Genomic DNA, 22,993 nt, shown 5'->3' with positions numbered 1-22,993 from the left:
TTCCTTTCAGACGGTGTAATTAACTCTCGATCAGTGATCATTTATTTAATTAAAGATTGCATTATTTTCATTAAGTCTAAACATACAAAATCGCTTCAAAAAGTTAGAATATTCCTGAGGAAATCACTTGAATTATTCAACATTATTTTTATACGCTTTATACGCACTATTTTTATACCATTTTTATATATTTCTATCTTTTAAAAATTCCTATCTTATATGTTATTGCATGTGTTCTCGTCATTTGGTTCAACTCTTTTCCGTTTATCTTCACACTTGCATTATAAATTTCATTAAACTCATCCAGTCCCTCAAAGTCTAATCGTCGTTGTCATCATTCCAATCGTATCCTCCGTCTTCCGTGAGTTCCTCGCTATCCTCGAGTTCCTTGATGTAGTAATTGCTCGGAATGTGTTTTTCGTCATTGTTGGGGGCCGTCAACCAGTTGTTCGCGATCCACTTCTCTCCCTTCAGAATATCGCACCCCCCGTGCAAGGTTTTCCAATCGAGGTCTGCCAACCAGCCAGAGTCATCCAGGAAGTGGTTATACCACATTATGGCCGTACCACGCTTCGGTGGGATTACCAGCGAAGCGCTGTGGCAGAACTGGCTCAGGTTGTATTTGTCTCCTTTCTTTCGAAGTCTAAATTCCTGTGTTGAAGATCATCAAAGGTAAACAATAGTGAGAAAACGTTTTTCCAGTGAAAAATAGAGACCAGTGGAGGAGGGAAATGAAGGATGCCTCCTATAACATGTAAATCCTGAAGGAATCAGAAAAGCTTCGACAGCATTAAACCGTAGTTTTTAGCGACGAAAAGTTTGTGTGAAGATCAAGAATTCCGGCTCAAGTCACTAGTGATGACTTACTGAAAATTACTACGCAATTGCGTAATACAAAAAAGTTCAGAACTCAATGTCGTCAACTCCCTCTTTCTACTTTTGAGAGACCATAGTTAATAACCTGATATAATCTTAAGGTCAACTTCAAATTCCAGGAAATACAGCCTACCGTTTCATTGAATCCTTCGACATCTGCCGCAGGGAAAGCCGTTTCACCGCCAGCCTCAGGTTGGTTCAAATAATAAAGAACAGTAATGTATCTAGACAATGTATAAAAATGATAAAGGGATATTACAACAGATAATTGCGTAGCCTTTAATTTTCTGGCTTGCTTAAAATTATCAAAAAGGTGGAAAAAGAAGAGAGGTAATCTATGCTGCATATAGAAAGTGCTTAAGCATGCATACAGGCATGGTAACGGAAAAGATAGGACATGTAGCTACACTTTACCAGAATGCATGCGGACGGAATTAAAGGAAAAGCAATAATCTATATAGTACTCCATGCAGCATTCCGGTGAAGAGCAGTTTTTCGCGAGGCGGGAAAACCTGAGTTTTGTGCCGATGTAAACCAAACAAAGACGATGTCTAAACGGCTCACGTGGTGCTTCGACTATTGACTCGTTACTTAGTAAATTAATTTTAGTAAAATTAGAATTCTCACCTGCACAGCCTGCATTCGGGCAGTTTATCGAGGTTCTGGTGACAACATTTATACTGTGGGAACTGCGTATTGGATTGCGAATCATAATGCGCATGGTAGTGACCATTCACGTTGTAGTGGACAACCTGCATGATACGATTTTGAAAAACAAATTCATCATTTGAAAAAACCATTCTACAATCAATCGCTCGGTAAAGCAAGGGAACTTATCTTCTTTGAGTAAAGGTTTTTAGTCAAGTAAGAGTAAAAATTATGTTTGTCTAATCAGCATTCGCACAGACGGGAGCCCAGTTATACTAAGTTAGGCGTGTTTCAGACGTCGAACTTTTCATGTAAATAAACTGAAACAAAGACTCATTAACATTAGGTTCCGCACATGGAAAGTTCGAGGTCTGAAACAGGCCTTAAACTCAGTATCTTTGTAAAAAAAGAAAATATTCTGGCAACAATCACAATCAGTCGTTGATTGCAGATGTTAATTTCATTTTTCTACTGACCTGTAAATGTTCTCCCCCTGCCACGACATTCATTGGGAGTTTCGTTAATTTTGAAACCCTGCAACGTAAACGAAGGATGATAACTATTGAAATTTTTCCTTGCACGCCCTCCAGGTAACTTTTAGGAATACAGCTAGTTCAATTGAAGTTCAAAACTACATGGGTCTTTAAGGCAAAACTTTGAGACGCCAGCATGATGCCTCAAATTCTAAGGACGTGATGTGTGCGTTTGTGTTGTTATAGGGCAACTGAAATGCGTGTCTTACAACTCTAAATAGTCTCGACAAGCCTGCATTTCTACTTCGCCTGTGAGAAATCCGCACGGACGCTATATTTCCACCGTCATCACCTTCTTCGTATCTTTCTCAACATTTGGTCCCCAGTCCCTCTCTGTGGCAGCCATGTTTGCTGGCTAAAGCGATCCCGATGCTTCGGATGTGTTTTCTTCATTTCCAAGATGTACTTCTCAATACCTGCCGTTCGCAGATTCTTGAACTCTTCCCTCGTCACCACCCCTACGTGGAGATTGCGCGAGCATTGTTTAGTGAATTAGCATTCAGGAGAACGGACTAAAGTAACTTTTAGCAAGGGGCCTGTGACCCGCAGAAAAATTTGACCAAATAAGAACCAGACCAACATATTTCGAGTTTATAATTTTTCCATAGTTTTTGCTTACCGTCGTCAAATTCTCTCAGTTCCAAATTAGCTATCCTATGAAATACAAACATTTAATAAAAACCGTTAAGTTAACTAAGGTATTATTTTGAAATATACACGTATATCTGTTTCGCCTAGATCGTCCATTAAAGTTACTTATTGCTTTTTCACTCACATTTCATCAACTTCTTCATCAGTCAAGTAAAGATATTTGCTTTCGGCTGCAAATTTTTTCAACTAGTACAAAATAAAGATACGAGTTTCTGAGAACATATGAACCTTTGGTAGAGAAATAGCTACTAGCTTACTCACCTAGTGGTGCTAGTTCACTGTTCATACAAACCTCTTCCTTCGATATGACATTGTCCCTATTGAAATCCCAGTTGAAGAACTTCCCAGCAGGAGATTTTGCATGACCTAAAAGGATGAAACAGGATAAATTTGATATCCTCATAATACAAATCCGATGTGACCAAGCTCAATTCTTAGTTAAACTGGATTAAGGGAATGGCTGCGAAGTAACTATTCGTGGGGTGTTGCCAACTTGGCGGGGGTCTGAACCTTCCAATTCACAACACCCTTCGCTAGGCTGCTGTACCTCAGAACTATATGAAGTCAAACGTCATGCAGTTATCAATTAATTGCGTACAACATACCAACCAATTCTTTCGTCTTCTTCTCGTATTCCCTGGACTCGGGATCAACATGAACATGGCTGGTGAATAAACCTCGCTTCTTTGTCCGAGCCATGATACCCTCGCATTCTTCTTCGGTGAGAAAGTCTGGAATTTCTGTGAGATAAGAAAGTAAGAGAAGCATTTACCATTTCTTTCTATAAATATCTATGGGCCAAATGAATATCTCCCAGACCCCTTATGTAAAAATATAATATAAAGCGCTTTCCTGTTCAGAGAGGAGACCAGTACGCACCGTCTACCGAGGGCTTGCACGAACATTATTTAGCAGAAGCCCTAGCTCATATCCTGTGCTGACGTTTTCCAAATGCCGAAACTGATATTTTCACTGTGGCGAATATTCATCGTAAGAAATTTCTTATACTTACCGAAAATGGGGGGATCCAAAGCTCTCGTTTTCACTGTAAACCTTTTACCAGGTTCCAGTTCTAATTCCCTTGTATGCCCAATCTTAAGCAAAAGGAAAGCATTTTGCCTTTTTTAAGCACATTATAGTCATTACAAATGGTGCTTAGTCATTCACTACTACCAGCAAACAATATAAACTGGAAAATACAAGAAAAAGCACTCTAGCAAGCATTCGTGCTGTAAAACAAGACAACAAGTTGATGGTAACTCTATTTCAAAGTCGTTTTCATTCACAATGACTTGTTGTCCTATGATCTGATTATAACCTCGAATTCATTTTGCGTCTTAGCTAGACCGCTCAATTGCAGAGTGTATATTCATATATTTATGATCACATATCATAGGAACGATTTTTATTTTTAGAGAAAACCAGTCGTGCATATAAGACTAAATTAATATACACCCCAACCCCTAATCAAGCTTCTAACTACGGCCCTGAATTCCCCTGGTCTATAGTAGCTAATATTTATCCCACAAATTCCCACAATAGATTCGTCATGTATATAAAGTCAACCTCGACAGGATCCCAGCGGAACAATCCTTCCTTGGGGTAATCAAATTCCTCGAACTCATCTTCCTCCGCTTCGTCTTCATCTTCGGTTGTCGGTTCGTCTATCGTCCCACGATCGCCCTTCCGGCCTTCGTCGAAACACGGCTCGTCGTATTCGTCTTTGGGTTCACAGTAGTCCCCGACACACGAACCGCTTTTGCGAGTTCCTTTACTGTACTTATTACCTTTCACAACAATCGCTGAAAAAGTCAGCAATAGCACAAACACGCGAATCTGTTCTGAGCAAAGCAATTTCATATTGTTGGAATTAAACAGCAAGTCTCTTGATAGATTGAACCTCGTAAATTAAACTTTCTTGAGCTACTCTCGCTTACTTTAACGAGGATCTTTCTTTATAAGTCTATATACCAGTAAAATAGAATATGCGATTAACATTTTTTGGTCGAAAAGCTTATAATTTGCTGGTGGTGTTTTGATGAAACACGTATTATTGTTACGAAATTAATTATGCCACATGGTCGTTCATGCAGTTTGCCAAATTCGATAAACTTAAAATAGCGGGTTTTATCACTATGGCCTGACGTTTTTTAGCACTTATCAGTTCATCCTTTTGATCTATAGCGTGTTGCGATCCATTGCGATATTTGTAGGTTTTGAAACTTTAAAAGCGTGTCGAGGCGTACGGTGCTGCATGAAGCCAGTCATGCAAGCGTTGAAAAATTTTTGCATAATTGATTTGCCAGCTTTGCCAACGGAGAACGTAACACGGTTAACAGAATTAACAATTGAATAAGTTGATATATTACCAAAGTTTGTGTATTGCACAGGTAAAAAGAATATTATGTCGTTATACGAACTCCAATTCTGGCGACACATGCATTGCTACTTCAAAGACAAAGTGAAAGACAAACTAACAAGCCTTATTATCAGATGATTTTTTAGAAATTAGATTACAGTTTTCTTAGATCATTATTTTTAAGGGATTTTTTTTATATTATATAGCTAAGGTAGTCTGAAATTAGCTTTCGTCATTTTACAATTCCGAAACTGTCAAAGATAATTATATATAATACTGGACTCGAGTACATTTGTCAACGTTATATTTGTCGAGACTAACAGAAAGAGTTGGTCAGCTTTAGTGAAAATTGAACTGCTATTGCGCGCGTCGTAAGTTTCACTGGCTTAACATAATTATAACTTTCAGGGGCCGTTTCTATAAAAGTCTTTAACTACATTTTGAACAGTTAAATCCTAGTTAACTCACAAATACACGACTCTGATTGCCCAATTCTGTCCTTAACTACAGTTAAAAGTTAACTAGCCTTTTATACAACTGACCGCATGCTATAAATCCCCTCCTAGAACCAAAAAACTTAATGCCGGGATAGTCCCACTGATATATCTAAGACTAATATATATGAGACGGCATGGGTTACACATCTAATAACAGCTATGTTAAATGCCTCTACAAAAAATCGATTTTCTATTTTGAGGTTGTCTCTATACCTTTCTATATATAGTTGTTGTTAAGAAAAGACGAATGTCTACCGTAAACTATCACCAAGCAGCCTTTTATTCATCCTAAATTTACCGGATAAAAACTAAACGGGGCCATTCGACGATAGATATATGGCCTGGATATCCATAGCATTCAACATGGCCGCCATGCATACATATAGACCTCATTGAAAGACAGGATTTCTTGAAATTAATACACAACACCATCCATGTATTTTGCACAACATTCATTTGTATTATTCAACCGTATAACCGATATATGTCTATGCAAACTGAATGCCTACACATAAGTGTTTGATTTGAACAATATTATACTTTAAATTATGTCAGAAGCTTTCTGCAACGCAACATTGCATAGTTAAGGAACCATCGTTTGGTTTAAATGTTACAGTGTATTTCAATGTAGTAATTGCACTCGTTGTTCTGACGTCATATGGTTTATGTATGAAGTAAACGCCTTGTTTGCAAAACTTGACCCAATTCTTAATGTGTCCATCGTTCGATGTTTCCATTTCCTAAGTAGAAAGATTCAAGAAACTTTAATGGCGGCATAAATAATTCTTTACGAATTATGCCACGTCAATTATAAGGGGAATGGCTACTTTTTGACTAATGGCAAGGATAAGTTTTCTTTCAGATGTCTGAGATCTTGCGAGATCAACTTCTCTCTAACCTTTGTCAATCCTGTTGACATGCAAATATTTTCGTCAAACATGTAATCCACCCAGAAAATAACAGCATTGCAGCATCCTTTCCTGGAGAGAATAAAATAACCACAAGGTCAAGCGTTGGGAAAGTTTTTTTAACACCGTACGTACATTAAAGAACTTCCATCTTTGATTTGACTTTGTTAGGACCATCGCATGTATCAGAAAAGTAGTTATATTTTTGTCGAAATATATGATAGCTAGCTTTAATTGAAGGAACACGATACCTAGTGAATTCTATAGTGCCGTTAACCTCCTGTTTCTCGTCAGGTATTTGACTTGTAAAGTCAAAATGTAAAACGTCGAAAACGTCGCTCAAAGCACGACAAGGGTACTCCCACATGCTATGAGGTTCAGCCTCATTTTCTTCGCTTTCCACACGACAACTCTATAAAAATTTGAATAAAAGTTAAAGAAAATGTCAACTGAAAGAAATTGAAGCAATTCAATAAAACGTAGTCCGAAAAATCGGCCGATTTTTATCGGATGCAAGAAACTTCGTCGATAAACAAACCTCGATAAGTTTATCAAAAGCTTGAACATTAAATCCTTCGACACTTCCTAAAGGTGCTCTGATCTTCCACAAATCGTCTAGTTCAACTGTATATCGAAAAGTAAACAATAGTCTAATGGGTCTACAACAATTTTAGGCGAGGGAAACGGGGGGAAGGGGGAAGATGTGGAGAAAGCATTCCTCAACCTACCGGCGACTGCTTTTAAACATGCGGATCCCGGGTTTACTTTTATTTTGTGGTCACAGAGATTTGACATAACGCTTCTTGAAGCGTACCAGAAATACAAGTCGTGCCAGGGCACCAAACTGGAGATGAAAAACGGTTCACCCAGAATAACATCGACCTGTGGTGGAAATGATGGATACAAATTGATATACTATGGGAAATAGGGTGTAAAATTGCGATGGTTATAGGAAGTCTTAAAGCGAGCCTCGAAACCAGCCCTGAACATGGTTTCGAGGCTTGTATGCATGGCAGTTCTGGCTTTGGATGAGGTAGAAGTCTGTTTAATACAGAAATCTAGTTCAAAGCTAGTACCAGGCCAGCGGTGCGTCTGGGCTAGTAAGACTTACTAAGGACTTACTTCGTCCTGAATATCCATTTTCGTCAACTGGTCTGCGGTTTTTGATAGCAGAACAATCCTGTCCGTGAAGCCATTTGCAGTCACTATCTGGTATGCAATTAGTAAGGAAGGATGAACGATTCCTTTTTTTGTTAAGAAGTCCCAATAAATCAATCACAACAATAAAATCGATAAGTTGATACCTGTTGAATGACACGTCTGGTCGCTACTTCGGGTTCCAAGACGTAAACCTGGAACAAGAAACCGCATAGGCCTTGTTCTGAGATTCTCACCCAAAAAGAGTCTCGCAGTTTCCGTGAAAAGAAACTGGAGCACATAAATATGATTTCAGTGAGTTACGTGCATGAAGGTAACTCTGAGCCGTACCTTTTTGAAACCGGCCATGACTCCTAGTACACTGAGCAACGATCCGTCGCTGATCACAAGAGCAACGGATGCGCCATTTTTGACGAGCTGTACACAAAAGGCTAGTTATTAGTTAGGGTAGGTATTAATAGTTGATGATAAACAAACCACTGTTCAAGAACCTAGTCCAAGATATTTAGAAATCAACCTTTTTGAAGAGTGTATAGAATTGCTTTCTTCTCTTGTGATGATTGACCATGGAAAATCTAGGTCTGCTCCAAACTGTATGAGCACCACACGTACAAACGGGATTTCTTTTCTTCAAAGTGCTTGTTCCGTTTGCTCTTAAAGAGATAAAAAAATATACGTCGAACATCGTTTCTGGGCTTACAGTGAATCATACATTCTAACTCGACACGAATCCCTACATCACTACACAGAAATCACATCACCACTAAACTCCCTCTACCTTCATGGGTAACAAGGATACTCTCTTGATAACCACCTCCTTCTTACACTCCAACTGAATTCAGGAATCCTTCTCCACAACACTTATTCTACGTTAATGGATCCTTCTTCAATTACCACCTCCTTACACTCCAACTAAATCAAGGGATCTCCTCACCGCTACACTCATTCTAAGTTCATGGATTCCTCCATTACACCTCCACCTCATATTCCAATAAATCCAGGAATCTCTTTCCCCATGCATACACTCGCTCATCCTAACTCTATGGGTTCCTGCAAAACTACACTCCAACCAAACAAATTTGTGAACATACTTTTTCTCGGGATGAACGTCAAACCAAAAAGCGTAATCATCATGAGTTGTTTGAATAGACAACCGCTCTCCTACATTAAATATTACCAAAAGTCCATTTGTAAACATGCGATATTACGAGAATATTACGCAAAAATTCTCGCACCTTTTGAAACTTGTAGGGGTTTGTCAATGAAATATACCCCCTGCATCCAGTGATCACGCCACTATAAAACATAGTTTTGTACTGGTCAAAGTAGTGAAGCACAAAGGAGTCGTATTGCGTTGGTGTAAAATTGAATTTGCCTAACCTAGATTTCGCATAACATAACATATCATTGTTGCTGCAAAGCTTTCTGTCAAACTCAATTAAAGATGATCCACAGTACAGGGTGCGCATGTGCCGGTAATTGTTTGCATTTCAATGTTCTGTTTAAATTTTCACATAATTTTATTACCTACGTGAAGTACTTTTACTTCAGTAATTATATTAGCTACGTGAAGTACTTTTACTTCAGTGGACGCAATGATGCAACATTAGTGACCGCTAAATGTTATAAACCCGTAGTTTGGAAATAGAATTTCATGAAATCTTAAACAAATCATAATAACCTCATTTCTTTTTGCTTTTCCTTGGTCCATCCATTTTGGCGCCATACTCAAAATAATCTCCCCGTCCTTATCCATTTGTAAATCCCACCACATGAGAATGACATGCACAGTGCCGTGACGCTCGACAGGGCTGTCATTATTTAGGTAACTCAATATTTCGTTGTCCTCGCGATCTGTCATAACCCTTTCGGTCATTACATCATCGTTGCCTTCATCCAGTTCACAAAATAGGAACCTTTTCAAGTAAAAGAAAGATTAGTCTTTTGTGTGAGCTAACGACTAACGTTTAATCTTTAGCTGAGCTAACGACCTCGCGAGGCAGTTAGCTCAGTCCGAAAACCATTCGCACACGAGAGAAACTTGCCTCTTGAGGCGAATTCCACATGAAAACTAAGCTCAGCTGATAGCTCTCGTGTGCAGCGGGCTCAATAGACACTGGAGCTGCCTTTGCTCAGCAGTGTCACTTTACATATAAAGAAAATTATTTGAAGAGAAAAATGTACTCGACAAGGCTAAATTAAGATCCATCCATGAAAGTGCATCTGAAGTACTTTACCTTAAAACAGGCAGTGCTTTAGACAGTGCTTTAAAATCTTTCAAAGGTATTTCATCAGCCTGTACATCGTATACAGAAGGCGCCCCCTTGCAGTTCTTGATAGATTCCGGGATCTTTAATGATAACCCCTCATCATCACACTACACGAAAACACGCAGAAAGTCGTCATTTTGCGGAAGTTTACAAAAGATTTGCAAACGTCAGCTGCGCTAGATTTTCCACATTTTACCAATATTTTTGAAAGTTCATAGCACCAGGTATATAATCCATTGTAATTATTGCTACTCTGGTTTTAATAATCTAAGTAATCAACACTCTTGAATGAAACCCAAGGTATTATATCGAATCGTACTAAATATGTGATTTTGTGCAGAGGAAAAAGCTAACGCATTTAGAAACGTGTTAAACAAAGTTCCATCTTACTATAGAGGGTAATAATTGATGCATCTCCCATAATGTTTCAGACTCGAAGAGCTGAACATAAACGGTTGCAGCGGCAGGAACAACGGTAGCATTTTTCTAAATGAAAAAATAAAGTGCCTTAATATCTTGATACTTCTTTTCGCGCCTTTTCTTCGCGCTTTTTCTTCAACACAATCTCTTTTCCGAACATTTTATTACGAGTATTAAAACTTTCTTTTTTTCAAAACTACACCCATTATGGATGGAAAGCATATCAACCGACAATTCGAACAGAAATGACAAAAAAGGCATTTGATAAACCGATAAAAAAGCTGATTAAAAGAATAATTGAAAAAAGAGCGCGAAAACAATGGATGAGGGCGGGAAAGAAAAGCGCGCGAATATAGGATTAATTATTCCATTATTTCCAGTTTACTGTTTACGACGTCTCAGCTTTAGTTGAATTAATCGAAAAGGAGGCCACGAGAGGTTAGTTCAGTCTATATTTTAGTGTATTTGAATAAATATGACCGTCCTTGTTTACAATTTTGCATAATATATACTATATAGTACTAATATCATATTTTCGTTAGTAAGAGTATACCGAGTAGTTTCGTTAGTAGAGTAAACTCACCTCTAAAAGGTGTTTGTAAGCATGTCTCATTGAAGGTAACAATCCTTCGCCAATAAGTTCCGTATCAAACAACTCCATGACTACAAATTCAGCTCTCTCGGGCATATCTTAAAAATTTTACATATTTACGTTTGTCATCACAATTTTTGCAAGTTGCAATTAGTACAATAGGCAGATTTAGCATAAGGACGTGAACGTAAAAGAGGACGTGAAAACGGCGAATAAATGGCGTGGCATGTCCATGTATAGACGCATCACGCCATTTATTCGCCATTTTCACGTCCTCTTTGACGTTCACGTCCTCATGCTAAATCCCCCTAATATTATGTAGCTGACGTAGAATACTGTTTTTAAAACGATCAGTTTGAACTAATTTTGTCGGCATTTGTACAAAATGCGTGAATTTAGATAAAATGTGAGATGTTACAAGTGGCAAACTGCAAACTATCAAAAAACCTTCAGGAATCGATGTATTTAGAGAGCTTTTTGGTATAACAGTGATTGAATCATTAAAACCATTCTCTTTGGTGATCTCTTTTGCCACTGTAGCCATTGGCAGGAATGCCTAGTACATAAAAAAATGTTGAGAAATGTAAAAGATCAGTAGGAAATACAGATTCTTGTGCAGTGTGAAATCTCCTGGTGGCAAACTGATTGAGCAAAATGCTATAAAGTCTTCTGATAAGATCTCCATAAAGGAAACTAATGTCATCTAGAATAGGCAGAGCATATCTTGATGCATTATTACAAGCTAGTACCTCACAAGCAAATATTGTCTTTATTCCTGATTTTGCTGCCATCATAGACAACAGACCAGTGCCAGTTCCAATATCCAAGCAATGAGGATTTTTCCCTTCATTTAAAAATCTTTTTACTTCCTTATTTATTGCTCTGTAGTACTGCTTATTCTAAATGTTGATTCATAAAAACTAATATCACAAACAAATTAATGCCAGAAAAATTTCTTTAATAGTCACATAAAGCAAAATCTCAAATCCATTTTAATACATAGTGCTCTGCAGTGCTGGTAGTATTAACGGGTAAAATATATTATATGACCAAAGCGGTTAAAAGGTATATAATCTATTATTGTTAAATACATTACAGTACCCTTTCTTTATCATGAAGCATATCACCAAATAGAGATCTATGCAATATAGAAATTATATTAGGCGATAAAGTCTTTGATTATATAGTCATGTAACCACACATAGAAATTAAGTTATAATAGTTTTATGGTGAATTTGTTGGTGGTACAACATGGTACAACATGGTCCAACATAAAGAAACTGTTGTCATCGATATTCTTTAAAGAATAGCAATTCAGGATAAGGACAGTGTTGGAATAATCTGTGGTTTACAGGGGTGCTCTCCCTGCAGGCATTAATTGTTAAGCAGAGTCAGCTACAGCTCTCATTTTTTTAATACCCATGCTTTTTACTGTTGGGAGAACGCTTCTCTTTAGAAGGCAAGGCCTAGGACAAAGAGCTTTTAAAATTAATACAATATTTCTCCCTTTCATGATTGGGTCAGGTATTTCAAATGGAAGTTCCTTAGAAAATGAGAGGGCTCAACTAAGGGGTGCATACCCCTGTTTGCCTTGTTTCACAGGGGTGAGGGGTGGTTGGGTGTGACCAAGTAATAGTATATTCAACATGCAAAAACATATAAACAGATATAGTTCCACTTAGTCATGTTTAAAATACCTCAATATTTCGCGCCTATCGTCATAATTTTCTTCCATCAAACACCATTCGTCCTTTCCTGTCACAGGACTAAATCTTTTACAGAACATCCCGTCTATATACCAAACTCTTTTCTACCCATACGTCATGTTAAAACTATACCCATTTTTTAAACGTCGGTTGCATCAGTCGCAATATCACAGTAAAACTGAACAGTCTGAACTAACAGTGTATATTTTTGTTTACAATATGTTTAACACGTGGGAATTAGATATTCTCATTTCCGGTAGTACAAAGGAAATTACAACCCTCTTGGGAATTCGAATGTTGCAAACTTTGTTTACAAGAATACAGCATTCAAATATGGGAACTTTGTTAACTAATTCATTGCGAAAAGAAGGCAAATTTGAGATTTTTGAGAGTAATTTTTTACTGCAGGAATTAGTAATTACAAATGTTTTTACTGTATCAACTATCAAGGAATTAGATATTTTCAACTTTGACTGATGGAATTTAGTTAAGACTGAGAGTCATGACATATCATTGGTCCATATCTATCCATATCTCGGTAAATCGTGGACTTTCTACAATTTCAATACATTGAGAGGAGATACCAGTCATTTTGAAGATTATGCAACATATTATAGATATTTGATCGAACCTTGAACCACGTCCAGAAAGGATCAAATGGCGTCGTCTCGTCTTGTACAGAGAAAAATCATTGACTTTGCTCGTAAACCTGCAATATCTCGCGCCATGGCTAGTTCAATGTTTCCAGCCAAGGTCAACCCAATGTTGCCTAAGGATTGCTTTGTGAACAAGACAGCGTTTATAACTGGAGGAGGTACAGGTCTTGGTAGAGGAATGGCTGAGATGTTGTCCAGGTTGGGTGCTACTGTCGTCATTGCCAGCAGGTCAGTGATCTTTGTGAAGATTCAATAAATTTTGGGTCCTTTTAAAATTGGTATTTCATAAGTATTTCATGATTGTCTAGATAGCTTTTTATCTTGTTGCTTTAAAATTGTCACCTGAATTAACTTGCAAGCAGGAATTAAGCCAGGAACATTTGAGTTTTTTAATAACTTGGTAAAACCTTTATTTAGACATTAAAAAGAAAAGAAAAAGCATTTATTCTATGTGAGCAGTAAGACCGGTAGCTGAGCTAGCTAACCACTCCTCATGAAAATTGGTACCACCTAGTTGTCCTTGATCAAAATATAATTCTTTAGTATTATCCCTTTAAATTACCTAATTGAAATTTATCTTCCTTTCCCATTTCCTTCAACCTCACAATTTCCTTCAACCCCACAATTCACACATTTCTATAAATGAAGTTTGGATCCCTGACCTAGATCACAGCCAACTTATCCTACTACGCCTGGGAAATTGATTTAACCTGAACCACCTAAACCTAATGATATCCCCCACACTGATACCAAAGCTACACCCTCTGCTTTACCAACCCAATGCATCATTGAAATTGATGTTCTTGATTTATTAGAAAACTTGATGTGCTACAAAAAACTGCTGAAGAGATCAGTAAAGATACTAAAAATGAGGTGATAATTTCATATATAGGTACAATGGGTACATTTTTACGTAATAGTTCATTGCTGTCCCTCCTAACAGCAAATACATGTCATGTACATACTGTGACATTGGAAAGTAGTATATTTTTTCTGATTTCATATCCAATGATGCCAAACCAGGTTGTATATATTAGTTGCATTTATTATACCTACCTACCTCAATTAAATTCAGTATACCTGGTACATGATAAATTACAGTACACTTTCACCCATACACTTTTAACATTTACTGCTAAACTATGACATGCATTAGTGTGAAATTTACTGAAACCTGTTTACCATTTGCATTATATATTCTCAACTCTCAGCAACCCAAACAGGGGCTGTACGAAAGGGATAGCTAGTTCTTATACCCTTACTTTTTACTCTTACTAAAGTTAGTGATCGGATTAGCCAATCAAAATTGTGTACTTTCAAATTGATTAAGATTTTAACTGCGAAAAATGAATATAGTTAAAAGTAGTTAAGGTGGCTCCCTACAATTTTTTGAAATATTGAAAACTTGTGGTTTTGATTTAAAATTTTAGCACGAGATTTCTTGCTAAGGAAAAGAAATTCCCAGATATATTAACCAACATTCTAACAGTCAGAAATTACCCACAAGCATGACGTCATTACCGTTGTTATGGTAACAATGGCGATTCAATATGGCCGACATTTTACCTATTCGTGCATTTTACTCGAAAACAAGTTCGGTTACCCCAATTTTTTATTTTATAAAGGGTTTTGTTAGAAAAAAATGAGAAATTTGAGCCAGTTTAAAAAAATTCTATAGAGCCAAAATTATTAAAAATTGAAAAACGTGATTTCTCGTTATAGAAATTTTTTGGCTCTATAGAATTTTTTTAAACTTGCTCAAATCTCCCATTTTTTTGTAAGAAAACTTTTTATAAAATAAAAAATTGGGGTAACCGAACTTGTTTTCAAGTAAAATGTGTTAATAGGTAAAATAACGGCCATATTGAATAGCCATTGTTACCATAACAACGGTAATGACGTCATACGTGATGACAATTTTCGACTGTTAGAATGTTGGTTAATATATCTGAAAAATTTCATTTCGTTTAGCAAGAAATTTCCTGCTAAAAATTTCAATCCAAATAATCAGTTTTCAATATTCCTAAAACTGTAGGGAGCCACCTTAAATGAGTTTTGTACAACCAGGCCTCAGGGTTCTCAACTTCGGAATTTCTCGAACAGGTCTACCCTGTACAGATGGATGTCCGGGATCCCGAAGCTATCAAAAACGCAGTGGACATCTTTGTTGGAAAATTCGGTCTGCCTGATATTGTGATCAATAATGCAGCTGGAAATTTCATTTCGCCAACGGAGCGACTTTCGCCCAATGCATGGAAAACCATAGTGGATATTGTGCTGAATGGAACAGCTTATGTAACATTGGACATTGGGAAACGTCTGATAAAGGCGGGAAAAGGCTGCAATTTTTTAGCAATTACAACGGTCTATGCGAAAACTGGTTCGGGATTTGTAGTGCCTTCAGGAGCTGCGAAGGCAGGAGTTGAAACTTTGACAAGGTATTCGATCAAGGTTTTTTAAAAATTGGTGCTGGGTGGGGGGCTAGAGGGCTGAGGGCGTAAAGACATGAAATGGTCTTGAAATTGGTGTCTGGAGGCCTTCCCCAGAGATTTTTCAGTATATTTGAGTCTGTATATGACTTGATTTCGGGAAACTCTTACTAACGTATCCCATCCGATCGAGAAAGCGAGGTTCGTTAAGAGCATGCATTCTCAGTTCTGACTTCTGAACAGGGCAGTTTCTAACTTAGGACTTTGTTTAAATATGTACAACTGAACAGATATCATTTAAAGACATTAACGACATTATTTATTAGCTTTTTAACGACAAGCTTTCTCGTTTCTGTCCAGACGAAAATCTTGTTTGCTTTTCCAGGTCGTTGGCAGCTGAATGGGGAAGATATGGTATGCGGTTTAACGCTATAGCACCTGGTCCTATTGAAACAGAGGTAACTGAATTTAATTGTATATGCTGTTAGACTAAAGAACGAAAGACAGAAATAAACCCAACCTAAACTAAAGATTACTGGTATTTTAGTACGAGTGTTTGCGGACACGAGATAGCTCAGCCTCAGCTGACAGTTGACGTGTGCCGGCGGGTTTTACATCCGCCCAGAAAATGCAGTTTCATCGCATTATTCACATCGTTTCTTGTCATTAATATTTCGCTATTTTTCCCACGGTGAAAAATAATTAAAAAAAAATCAGAAATAATAACTGGTAATTTGCCACCGAATCCCAAATGCCAAGAAAATTGTAGACAATTTTTAACAAAATTTCCCGCTAAAACATGAGCGGTGAATACTATGGAAAAAGTCCAGGAACCAATCAATATACTCCATTTTTCTTTCTTTTACCAATTTTCGTTGTTGAGGTTTTTTCGGTATTGTACGGTACCAAGCGAACGTAAATGTACATCCCATTCGATTAGTGGTTTCTCCGACATGTTTAGCAAACGCACTTCTCCATTCTCAGGGTGCATTTTCAAGGCTGGACCCAACTGGCCAGTTTAAGGAGGAATTAATAAAGCAATTGCCTGTCGGTCGTTTGGGAGAAATCAATGAGCTCGCTAATCTAGCTTCATACTTGGTTAGCGATTACTCGTCTTGGTTAACTGGAGAGGTAAGTCCCACGACCACAACGAATCTGACTTACAGTGAACAGTAAAATACGTTGACAATTCCATCTGTAGATCATCAACCTTGATGGTGGTGAGACACCTGCGAAGGGTGAGTTTAATGGACTATCAAAGGTAATTATTTTAATTGAAATTGTTGCAGGCACATGTTTCAGAGTCTGAGGAAGATCGTTAAATGTGGAGCTACTGAATATTCCTTTATCAATTTGCTTTTATATTCATCATCATGTAGGCCTATTGCACCAATGAGGCGCACAGGGCCTGAGTTTTAGTCTCTTCAAATTGTTTTAACAGTCTGTTTACACGAATATATGATTATTACCCGCCCCCACTTGACAAACTTCCCCTGTGTTTTTCCGAGGTAAAAACTAAGGCATTTTGATGTTTAGGTAACCAATGAACAATGGGACATGTTGGAGGGAATGATCAGAAAATCTTCAAAATCTCAAAAATCAAAGCTGTAATATATTTATACATGGTACATTGCTTCTTTAACAAGATTTCAGATTTTTTTAATTCACAAGCACTATAGATAAAATGTAGTTGCTGAGATAAGAGGAGTTTTTTTTTCTTGAATTCTTTCCTATACAAAACTTTCAAAAGTAAGGGTTAATGGATAGTGACAGAGCAAAATTTTAAAATCACATATTCATGATATATATAAGAAAACTTGCAATTTTCATATCATATCCCTCTTAATATAAAAAACTTTCCTATGCCCCTGACGAATCTTGAATATCGACACTAAATTGTCTAGTTAATGTGAATATGCATGATCTTGAGAGTCAGCCCAATATGCTAGAGCCTCTATATGTGTATTTTCAAGCCCTTTCACCAAGTCTTTTTCTTTTGAAGTAGACAAATAGTTTCATTGTTTATGTTTGTATTATGTTTGACTTTTAAATTTGATTATATTTACATTTAGACAATTAATAGTTAATATTTCTACCCATCAGAAAGATAACTCTTTTTTGTGTAAGTTTGATTTGTCATGATTCATCACACAGCAAGTACCTTAAATAGTGGCAATTACACCCTGCCCCTGCCAATGTTTAAAATGGTGCAATATTTAAATATTATGCAGTATTGCCACATCTGTGAACTAATGGAATTGGAGCTGCATGTCACAGAAAAGGACTTGAAGATCATTTAAAAAAGTATGGTCCTTGCATTGCTTAAAACCAAGTTTATTCCAGAGATGGGTGCATGTCTACAAAATTTCCCGCCAAAAAAGAGCGGTGAATACTATTGGTCAACGACAGTCCAGGAACCAATCAATATACTCCATTTTTCTTTCTTTTACTAACTGTTTACTAACTAACCAACTGTTTAACAATTATTTGGCGAGGCAAGGTGAATATCGCTCAATAAAAACCGAGACGAAGTCGAAGGTGAATAATTGTCTTAGTGAAATTATAAAGGTGATTTTTTGAAAAAACTAATCTGTTGTGGAAATTACATATTTTACCTAAACATTAAGCAAATATCGCAACAGTTTTACGCTAGCTAATTAAAGATTTTCTAAAATAGCACAAAATTTCTTAGTATATCTAGAGACCTCAAAATTCATTTTAACTCTCTTGATATAAAAGACTTTCCTATGTCTCTGACAAATCTTGCATGTGGACACTAAACTGTCTAGTTATGCACGGCGAGAAGGGGCGGACCCCTTTCCACACCCCTTACTTTAGATAGGCTAGAGCCCCTATGTGTATTTTTCAGCCTTTTCATTAATAGCCTTTTTCTTTTGAAATAGACAAATAGTTTCATTTTTTAGATTATTCTGTATAATGTTTGTCTTTTAAATTTGATTATATTTAGATTTAGATAATTAGTAATTTTCTATATCATTAATTTAAGATCATGATATCCATAGGCCCATAGAATAATTTCCAAAATTTGATCTCTAAGCAGTGCTGTATTAATTATAAAGAGACCCACTGCTATGCAGTATTGCCACTGTGAATTAATCAAATAGGAGCTGCATATAGCAGAAAAGGACTTGAATCTTGAACATTTAAAAAGTATGGTCCTTGCATTGCTTAAAACCAAGTTTATTGCAGGTGAGAGTTGATGAAAACAATCATCTGCATTTAGACTAAAGAAATGGGTATTCATTGGTGCTCAACAACACTTGGAACCTTGTTCTGGCACCTGCCTATTGTCATCACAACCTGGTCTAAAAGTATTATTCACCACATCCTCAATATCATTTCCTCTTCTTTTAAACATCTCTAATGAACATTTCCCAAGCATTCTAAGTAAATTTTCGATGCCTTCATTATTCTTCGCAGATGTCCAAAAATTTAAAAGTATCCTGTTTCCCATTTCTTGAAGAAATTCCTTCTCTTTTTCAACTGAAATGCCATCACTCCCAACTGGTAGGTCAATTTTATTTCTAACCAGAATTAGTTTAGCTGCAGGCTCATACTCCTCTACACCTGTGGCAATTTCCAACAAATCATCTAAAGAGTTTTCTTTATCCACGCTATATACCAGCAGAATAAAATGGCTTTTTCTGTAATAAGACCGTGTGATTCTGGTATGCCTCTCCATGTCAGCTGTGTCCCAAAATTCCATCTAGAAATGAAACATTTTCTCAAATGCTTACACCAGGTGAAGGTTTGAGTATTTTATGGTGACCCATACCTCCAGTGTACCAAATTTCTGTGCCAGTGCCTCCTGGCATAAATAATGCATACAACAAATATCATGACCAGCCTATTTAATTCATATAATCTTATTTTTTATTCTTTATAATGCCAGCTTGTAGACACCCATTTATGATGTATAACTTTTCTCATGCATTCTCACTAAAAGAATCTTTTACGAATTACTTGGAAATGAGGCATGCATGAAGCAAGCAAATGGATGGCATAGGTGTGATTTGTGAATAATTAATGCTTCTTGATTCATTAACTTCATATGCAGAGAAATATTCAAAGTATAACTATAATTTCAAGTGAACTATACGAAATTTTCGCTTACCGGAATAACAGTTTCATCTTTTTCAAATATCTCCTCATGTCCGCCTTTTGCTGTGCCTGATGGCGGTTTATCTTCCATGAAATCTTTCTTCATGATTCTTCGAAACAAACTAGTTTTACCCACACCATATGCACCAGTGAACGCGATCTTATAAGGTCTTGCCGGTCTTTTATAATTTTCTACAGGATTTAAATCTTGAAACTCCTCATTCTCGGCCATATTGTGTTAAAATTTCGTGAACAGTCCAAACTCCAAAGACGGAAGACCACTTCCTGTATGACTGTATCTAAACAGAAATCTAAATTTAGGTCCACAGGTTGGTGGCTCCATGACGTACAATTGAAAGGCGGAGCACGAAAGATAAAGCAGGACGTAACACAATGTCATGACATGACTTACAAATTGACTACAAGACTTTTGAAGAAAATCATGTTTTTGGCCTTCTGTGGTGGGCCCCGGCCCACGGAAAGATTGTCGTTGCTTTTTTAATACTTTGTTAACCAAACGAAATACCAGTGAGTTCACTGCGAAATACTTCAGTTACTTTAATTCAAAATATGCCCGGTTTGACCATTTTGACCGCTTAAAGGAAGCGCCTATAGCTGCGGAAACATTCTTTCTTACCATTAATATTTTGCTATGTTCTCCACGGTGAAAAAAAATTACAAAAATACAGAAAAAATATTAAACTGGTAATTTCCCATCGAATCACGAATGGCAAGAAAATTTTAACAAAATTTCCCGCCAAAACAAGAGCGGTGAATACTATTGGTCAACGACAGACTGGTTTATGGTCGTTTCGTACTCTTGTCATTTCGTACTTCTGCCGTTGCGTACCCAGGCCTGGTCGTTTCGTACCCAAGCCTGGTCGTTTCGTCGGTTTCGTACCCAGACATGGTTGTTTCGAACTTTACACATGAAATAAGCTAGCTTTGCAAAATCTTACCCCAAGATCTTGAGATTTTTTAAAGTGATTGGGATATTGTTGGGATTTTTTTCCAGTAGTTAGATCTTGGGATTTTTCTTGGGATTTTTGAGAAATAGTAATAAAAAGTATTCAGTCTGATAGAAATATTTTAGTAGCCTGAATATGACTGTGCTCACTGTATTCAAGCTGTATTGCATGGCCGCTAGTCTGCCGTTTATTTTGTGTTATATTTACTGCATTCTGTATTATGTTTGTCTTCTAAATTTGATCATATTTACATTTGGATAATTAGTAATTATTTTCTATATCATTAATTTATGATCATATGATATCCATATTCCATAGAATAATGTCCCAAATTTGATCAGCTCTCAGCAGTACTGTATTAATTATAAAGAGACCCACTGCTATGCAGTATTTAGTATTACCATTTACCACTGTGAACTAATCAAATTGGAGCTGCATGTAACAGAAAATGACTTGATTTTAGAACATTTAAAAAGCATCACATCCTTGCATTGCTTAAGACCAAGTTTAGTGCAGGTGAGGGTCCAGGAATGTCTTGTGATGTATATAGTTGATGAGAACAATCATCTGCATTTAGACTAAAGAAATGGCTGTACATTTGATACTCAACAATTACACTTGGAACCTTGCTCTAGCACCTGCCTATTGTCATCATAACCTGGTCTAAAATGATCATTCACCATATTTTCAATATCATTTCCTTTTCTTTTAAACATCTCTAATGAACATTTCCCAAGCTTTCTAAGTAAATTTTCGATGCCTTCATTATCCTTTGCAGATGTCCAAAAATTTAAAAGTATCTTCTTTCCCATTTCACGAAGAAATGTCTTCTCCTTTTCAACTGAAATGCCATCACTATCAATTGGCAGGTCAATTTTATTCCTAACCAGAATTAGTTTTGCTGCAGGTTCATAGTTCTTTACATCTTTTGCAATTCTGATCAACTTTTGCAAAGAGTATTCGTCATCTGCGCTGTATACCAGCAGAACAAAATGGCTTTTTCTATAATAAGACTGGGTGATACTGCCATGCTTCTCCATGTCAACTGTGTCCCAAATTTCCATCTGGAAATGAAAAATTTTCCATTAAGGGAGCATTCAATACTTACACCAGGGAATAGTTATTATATATTACCAAATCTGTGCCTGTACCTTTTGGCAAACATAATGCCAAACATCATGACAAGCCTATTTAATTTGTAATTCATAATGACAGATTGTTAATAGACATTCATTCACCAAGTATAACTTTCCTCATGCATTCTCACCAAGAGTTTTTTTACGAATTACTTTATCATTTTGTGCTATAAATAGGAAATATTTGGCATGTATTACGAAGTAACCTGGTTTAATATGAAGTTATTTGGCAATAGGCATAGGTGTTAACAATTAATGGCTTCCTAATTTATTAATTTTATGTGCAGAGAAATATTCAAAATATAATTATAATTTCAATTGAATAAAAATGTCGCAATTTTTGCATACCGGAATAACAGTTTCATCTTTTTTAAATATTTCCTCATGCTTGCCTTTTTCTGTGGCTGATGGTGGTTTATCTTCTGTGAAACCTTTCTTTATTATTCTTCGAAACAAACTAGTTTTACCCACACCATATGCACCAGTGAACGCGATTTTATAAAAGGTCTTGCCGGTCTTTTATAATTTTCTACAGAATTTAAATCTTGAATCTCCACATTCTCCGCCATATTGTGTTAAAATTTCGTGAACAGTCCAAACTGCAAAGACGGAGGACCACTTCCTGTTTTACTGTATCTAAACAGAAATCTAAATTTAGGTCCACAGTTTCGTGCCTCCATGACGTACAATTGAAAGGCGGAGTAAGAAAGATTACCCAGGGCATGAGTGACATGACACAAATCATACAATGACATTACAAGGCTTACAAATTGCAACAGGACTTTTAAACGACAATCATGTTTTTGGCCTTTTGTGAGCCATGGCAAGATCGTCGTTGCTTTTTGACTTTGTTAACCGCAATTGTTAAGTTAAAAGAACAAACTCAGCAAAGGTTATCTTGCCTTTTTATATGTTGTATAGAATTTATTAATTATTATAACGTAAAAAAGGTATGAAATTCTCGAGTCATAGTTGTATAGAATTCCGCTGTCTACTTTTCTACTTTTTTTCTGCCGAATGAAATTCATCATAACTGCAATAATCATTGTATCAATTGAATACTA

At 36.7% G+C, this 22,993-nt stretch overlaps 4 protein-coding genes across 4 annotated transcripts; 1 reads left to right on the top strand and 3 right to left on the bottom strand.

Moving 5' to 3' along the window:
* Positions 1–61: 61 nt before the first annotated feature.
* On the bottom strand, positions 62–4,670 carry LOC114517094 (transmembrane prolyl 4-hydroxylase-like). Its single transcript, XM_028536740.1, has 11 exons — positions 4,275–4,670; positions 3,721–3,802; positions 3,314–3,448; positions 3,001–3,074; positions 2,833–2,894; positions 2,677–2,711; positions 2,350–2,515; positions 2,001–2,058; positions 1,504–1,628; positions 1,010–1,100; positions 62–651 (listed from the first exon to the last, which is right to left on the bottom strand). The coding sequence occupies exons 1-11, from the start codon at positions 4,566–4,568 to the stop codon at positions 319–321; spliced, it is 1,455 nt and encodes a 484-aa protein (XP_028392541.1). The 5' UTR covers positions 4,569–4,670; the 3' UTR covers positions 62–318.
* A 1,331-nt stretch (positions 4,671–6,001) lies between these two features.
* Positions 6,002–12,816, bottom strand: LOC114517093 (protein arginine N-methyltransferase 7-like). Its single transcript, XM_028536739.1, has 19 exons — positions 12,610–12,816; positions 12,014–12,050; positions 11,662–11,811; positions 11,360–11,468; positions 10,904–11,010; positions 10,291–10,386; positions 9,868–10,007; positions 9,312–9,546; positions 8,866–8,926; positions 8,722–8,791; positions 8,148–8,283; positions 7,961–8,047; positions 7,777–7,824; positions 7,595–7,681; positions 7,201–7,354; positions 7,011–7,096; positions 6,724–6,884; positions 6,463–6,544; positions 6,002–6,304 (listed from the first exon to the last, which is right to left on the bottom strand). Exons 1-19 carry the CDS (start codon positions 12,696–12,698, stop codon positions 6,116–6,118), a joined length of 2,124 nt encoding a protein of 707 aa, XP_028392540.1. The 5' UTR covers positions 12,699–12,816; the 3' UTR covers positions 6,002–6,115.
* A 156-nt stretch (positions 12,817–12,972) lies between these two features.
* LOC114517200 (2,4-dienoyl-CoA reductase, mitochondrial-like) lies at positions 12,973–17,333 on the top strand. The gene is made up of 7 exons (XM_028536858.1): positions 12,973–13,502; positions 14,090–14,147; positions 15,378–15,712; positions 16,089–16,161; positions 16,688–16,834; positions 16,905–16,964; positions 17,240–17,333. The coding sequence occupies exons 1-7, from the start codon at positions 13,276–13,278 to the stop codon at positions 17,312–17,314; spliced, it is 975 nt and encodes a 324-aa protein (XP_028392659.1). The 5' UTR covers positions 12,973–13,275; the 3' UTR covers positions 17,315–17,333.
* Positions 17,334–18,234: 901 nt separating this feature from the next.
* Positions 18,235–22,448, bottom strand: LOC114517175 (the record flags this gene model as incomplete). Its single annotated transcript, XM_028536831.1, has 5 exons — positions 18,235–19,430; positions 19,839–20,048; positions 20,785–20,792; positions 21,410–21,857; positions 22,278–22,448. Coding segments are annotated over 5 exons (1,293 nt in total), but the record flags the coding sequence as incomplete, so codon positions are not given.
* Positions 22,449–22,993: the final 545 nt, after the last annotated feature.

This window comes from Dendronephthya gigantea, unplaced genomic scaffold (genome assembly GCF_004324835.1).
Source record: "Dendronephthya gigantea isolate DGI-Jeju-01 unplaced genomic scaffold, DenGig_1.0 000007F, whole genome shotgun sequence".
Lineage (NCBI taxonomy): Eukaryota > Metazoa > Cnidaria > Anthozoa > Malacalcyonacea > Nephtheidae > Dendronephthya > Dendronephthya gigantea.
This window is presented reverse-complemented; position numbering and strand designations above follow the sequence as displayed.

Bases quoted from the DNA above. Each gene is read 5' to 3' on its own strand.
- LOC114517094 (XM_028536740.1), bottom strand. From the start codon at position 4,568: ATGAAATTGCTTTGCTCAGAACAGATTCGCGTGTTTGTGCTATTGCTG. The intron at 2,059-2,349 runs GTGATGACGGTG...TTTACGTTGCAG, and splicing joins TTGAGAAAGATACGAAGAAG to GGTTTCAAAATTAACGAAAC. The intron at 1,629-2,000 runs GTCAGTAGAAAA...CGTATCATGCAG, and splicing joins CAGGGGGAGAACATTTACAG to GTTGTCCACTACAACGTGAA.
- LOC114517093 (XM_028536739.1), bottom strand. From the start codon at position 12,698: ATGTTCTGTAAAAGATTTAGTCCTGTGACAGGAAAGGACGAATGGTGT. The intron at 10,387-10,903 runs GTGAGTTTACTC...TTTTTCATTTAG, and splicing joins CTTACAAACACCTTTTAGAG to AAAAATGCTACCGTTGTTCC. The intron at 7,825-7,960 runs GTACGGCTCAGA...TTCTTGTTCCAG, and splicing joins TCATGGCCGGTTTCAAAAAG to GTTTACGTCTTGGAACCCGA.
- LOC114517200 (XM_028536858.1), top strand. From the start codon at position 13,276: ATGGCGTCGTCTCGTCTTGTACAGAGAAAAATCATTGACTTTGCTCGT. The intron at 13,503-14,089 runs GTCAGTGATCTT...TTGATTTATTAG, and splicing joins ACTGTCGTCATTGCCAGCAG to AAAACTTGATGTGCTACAAA. The intron at 14,148-15,377 runs GTGATAATTTCA...TTTCTCGAACAG, and splicing joins GTAAAGATACTAAAAATGAG to GTCTACCCTGTACAGATGGA.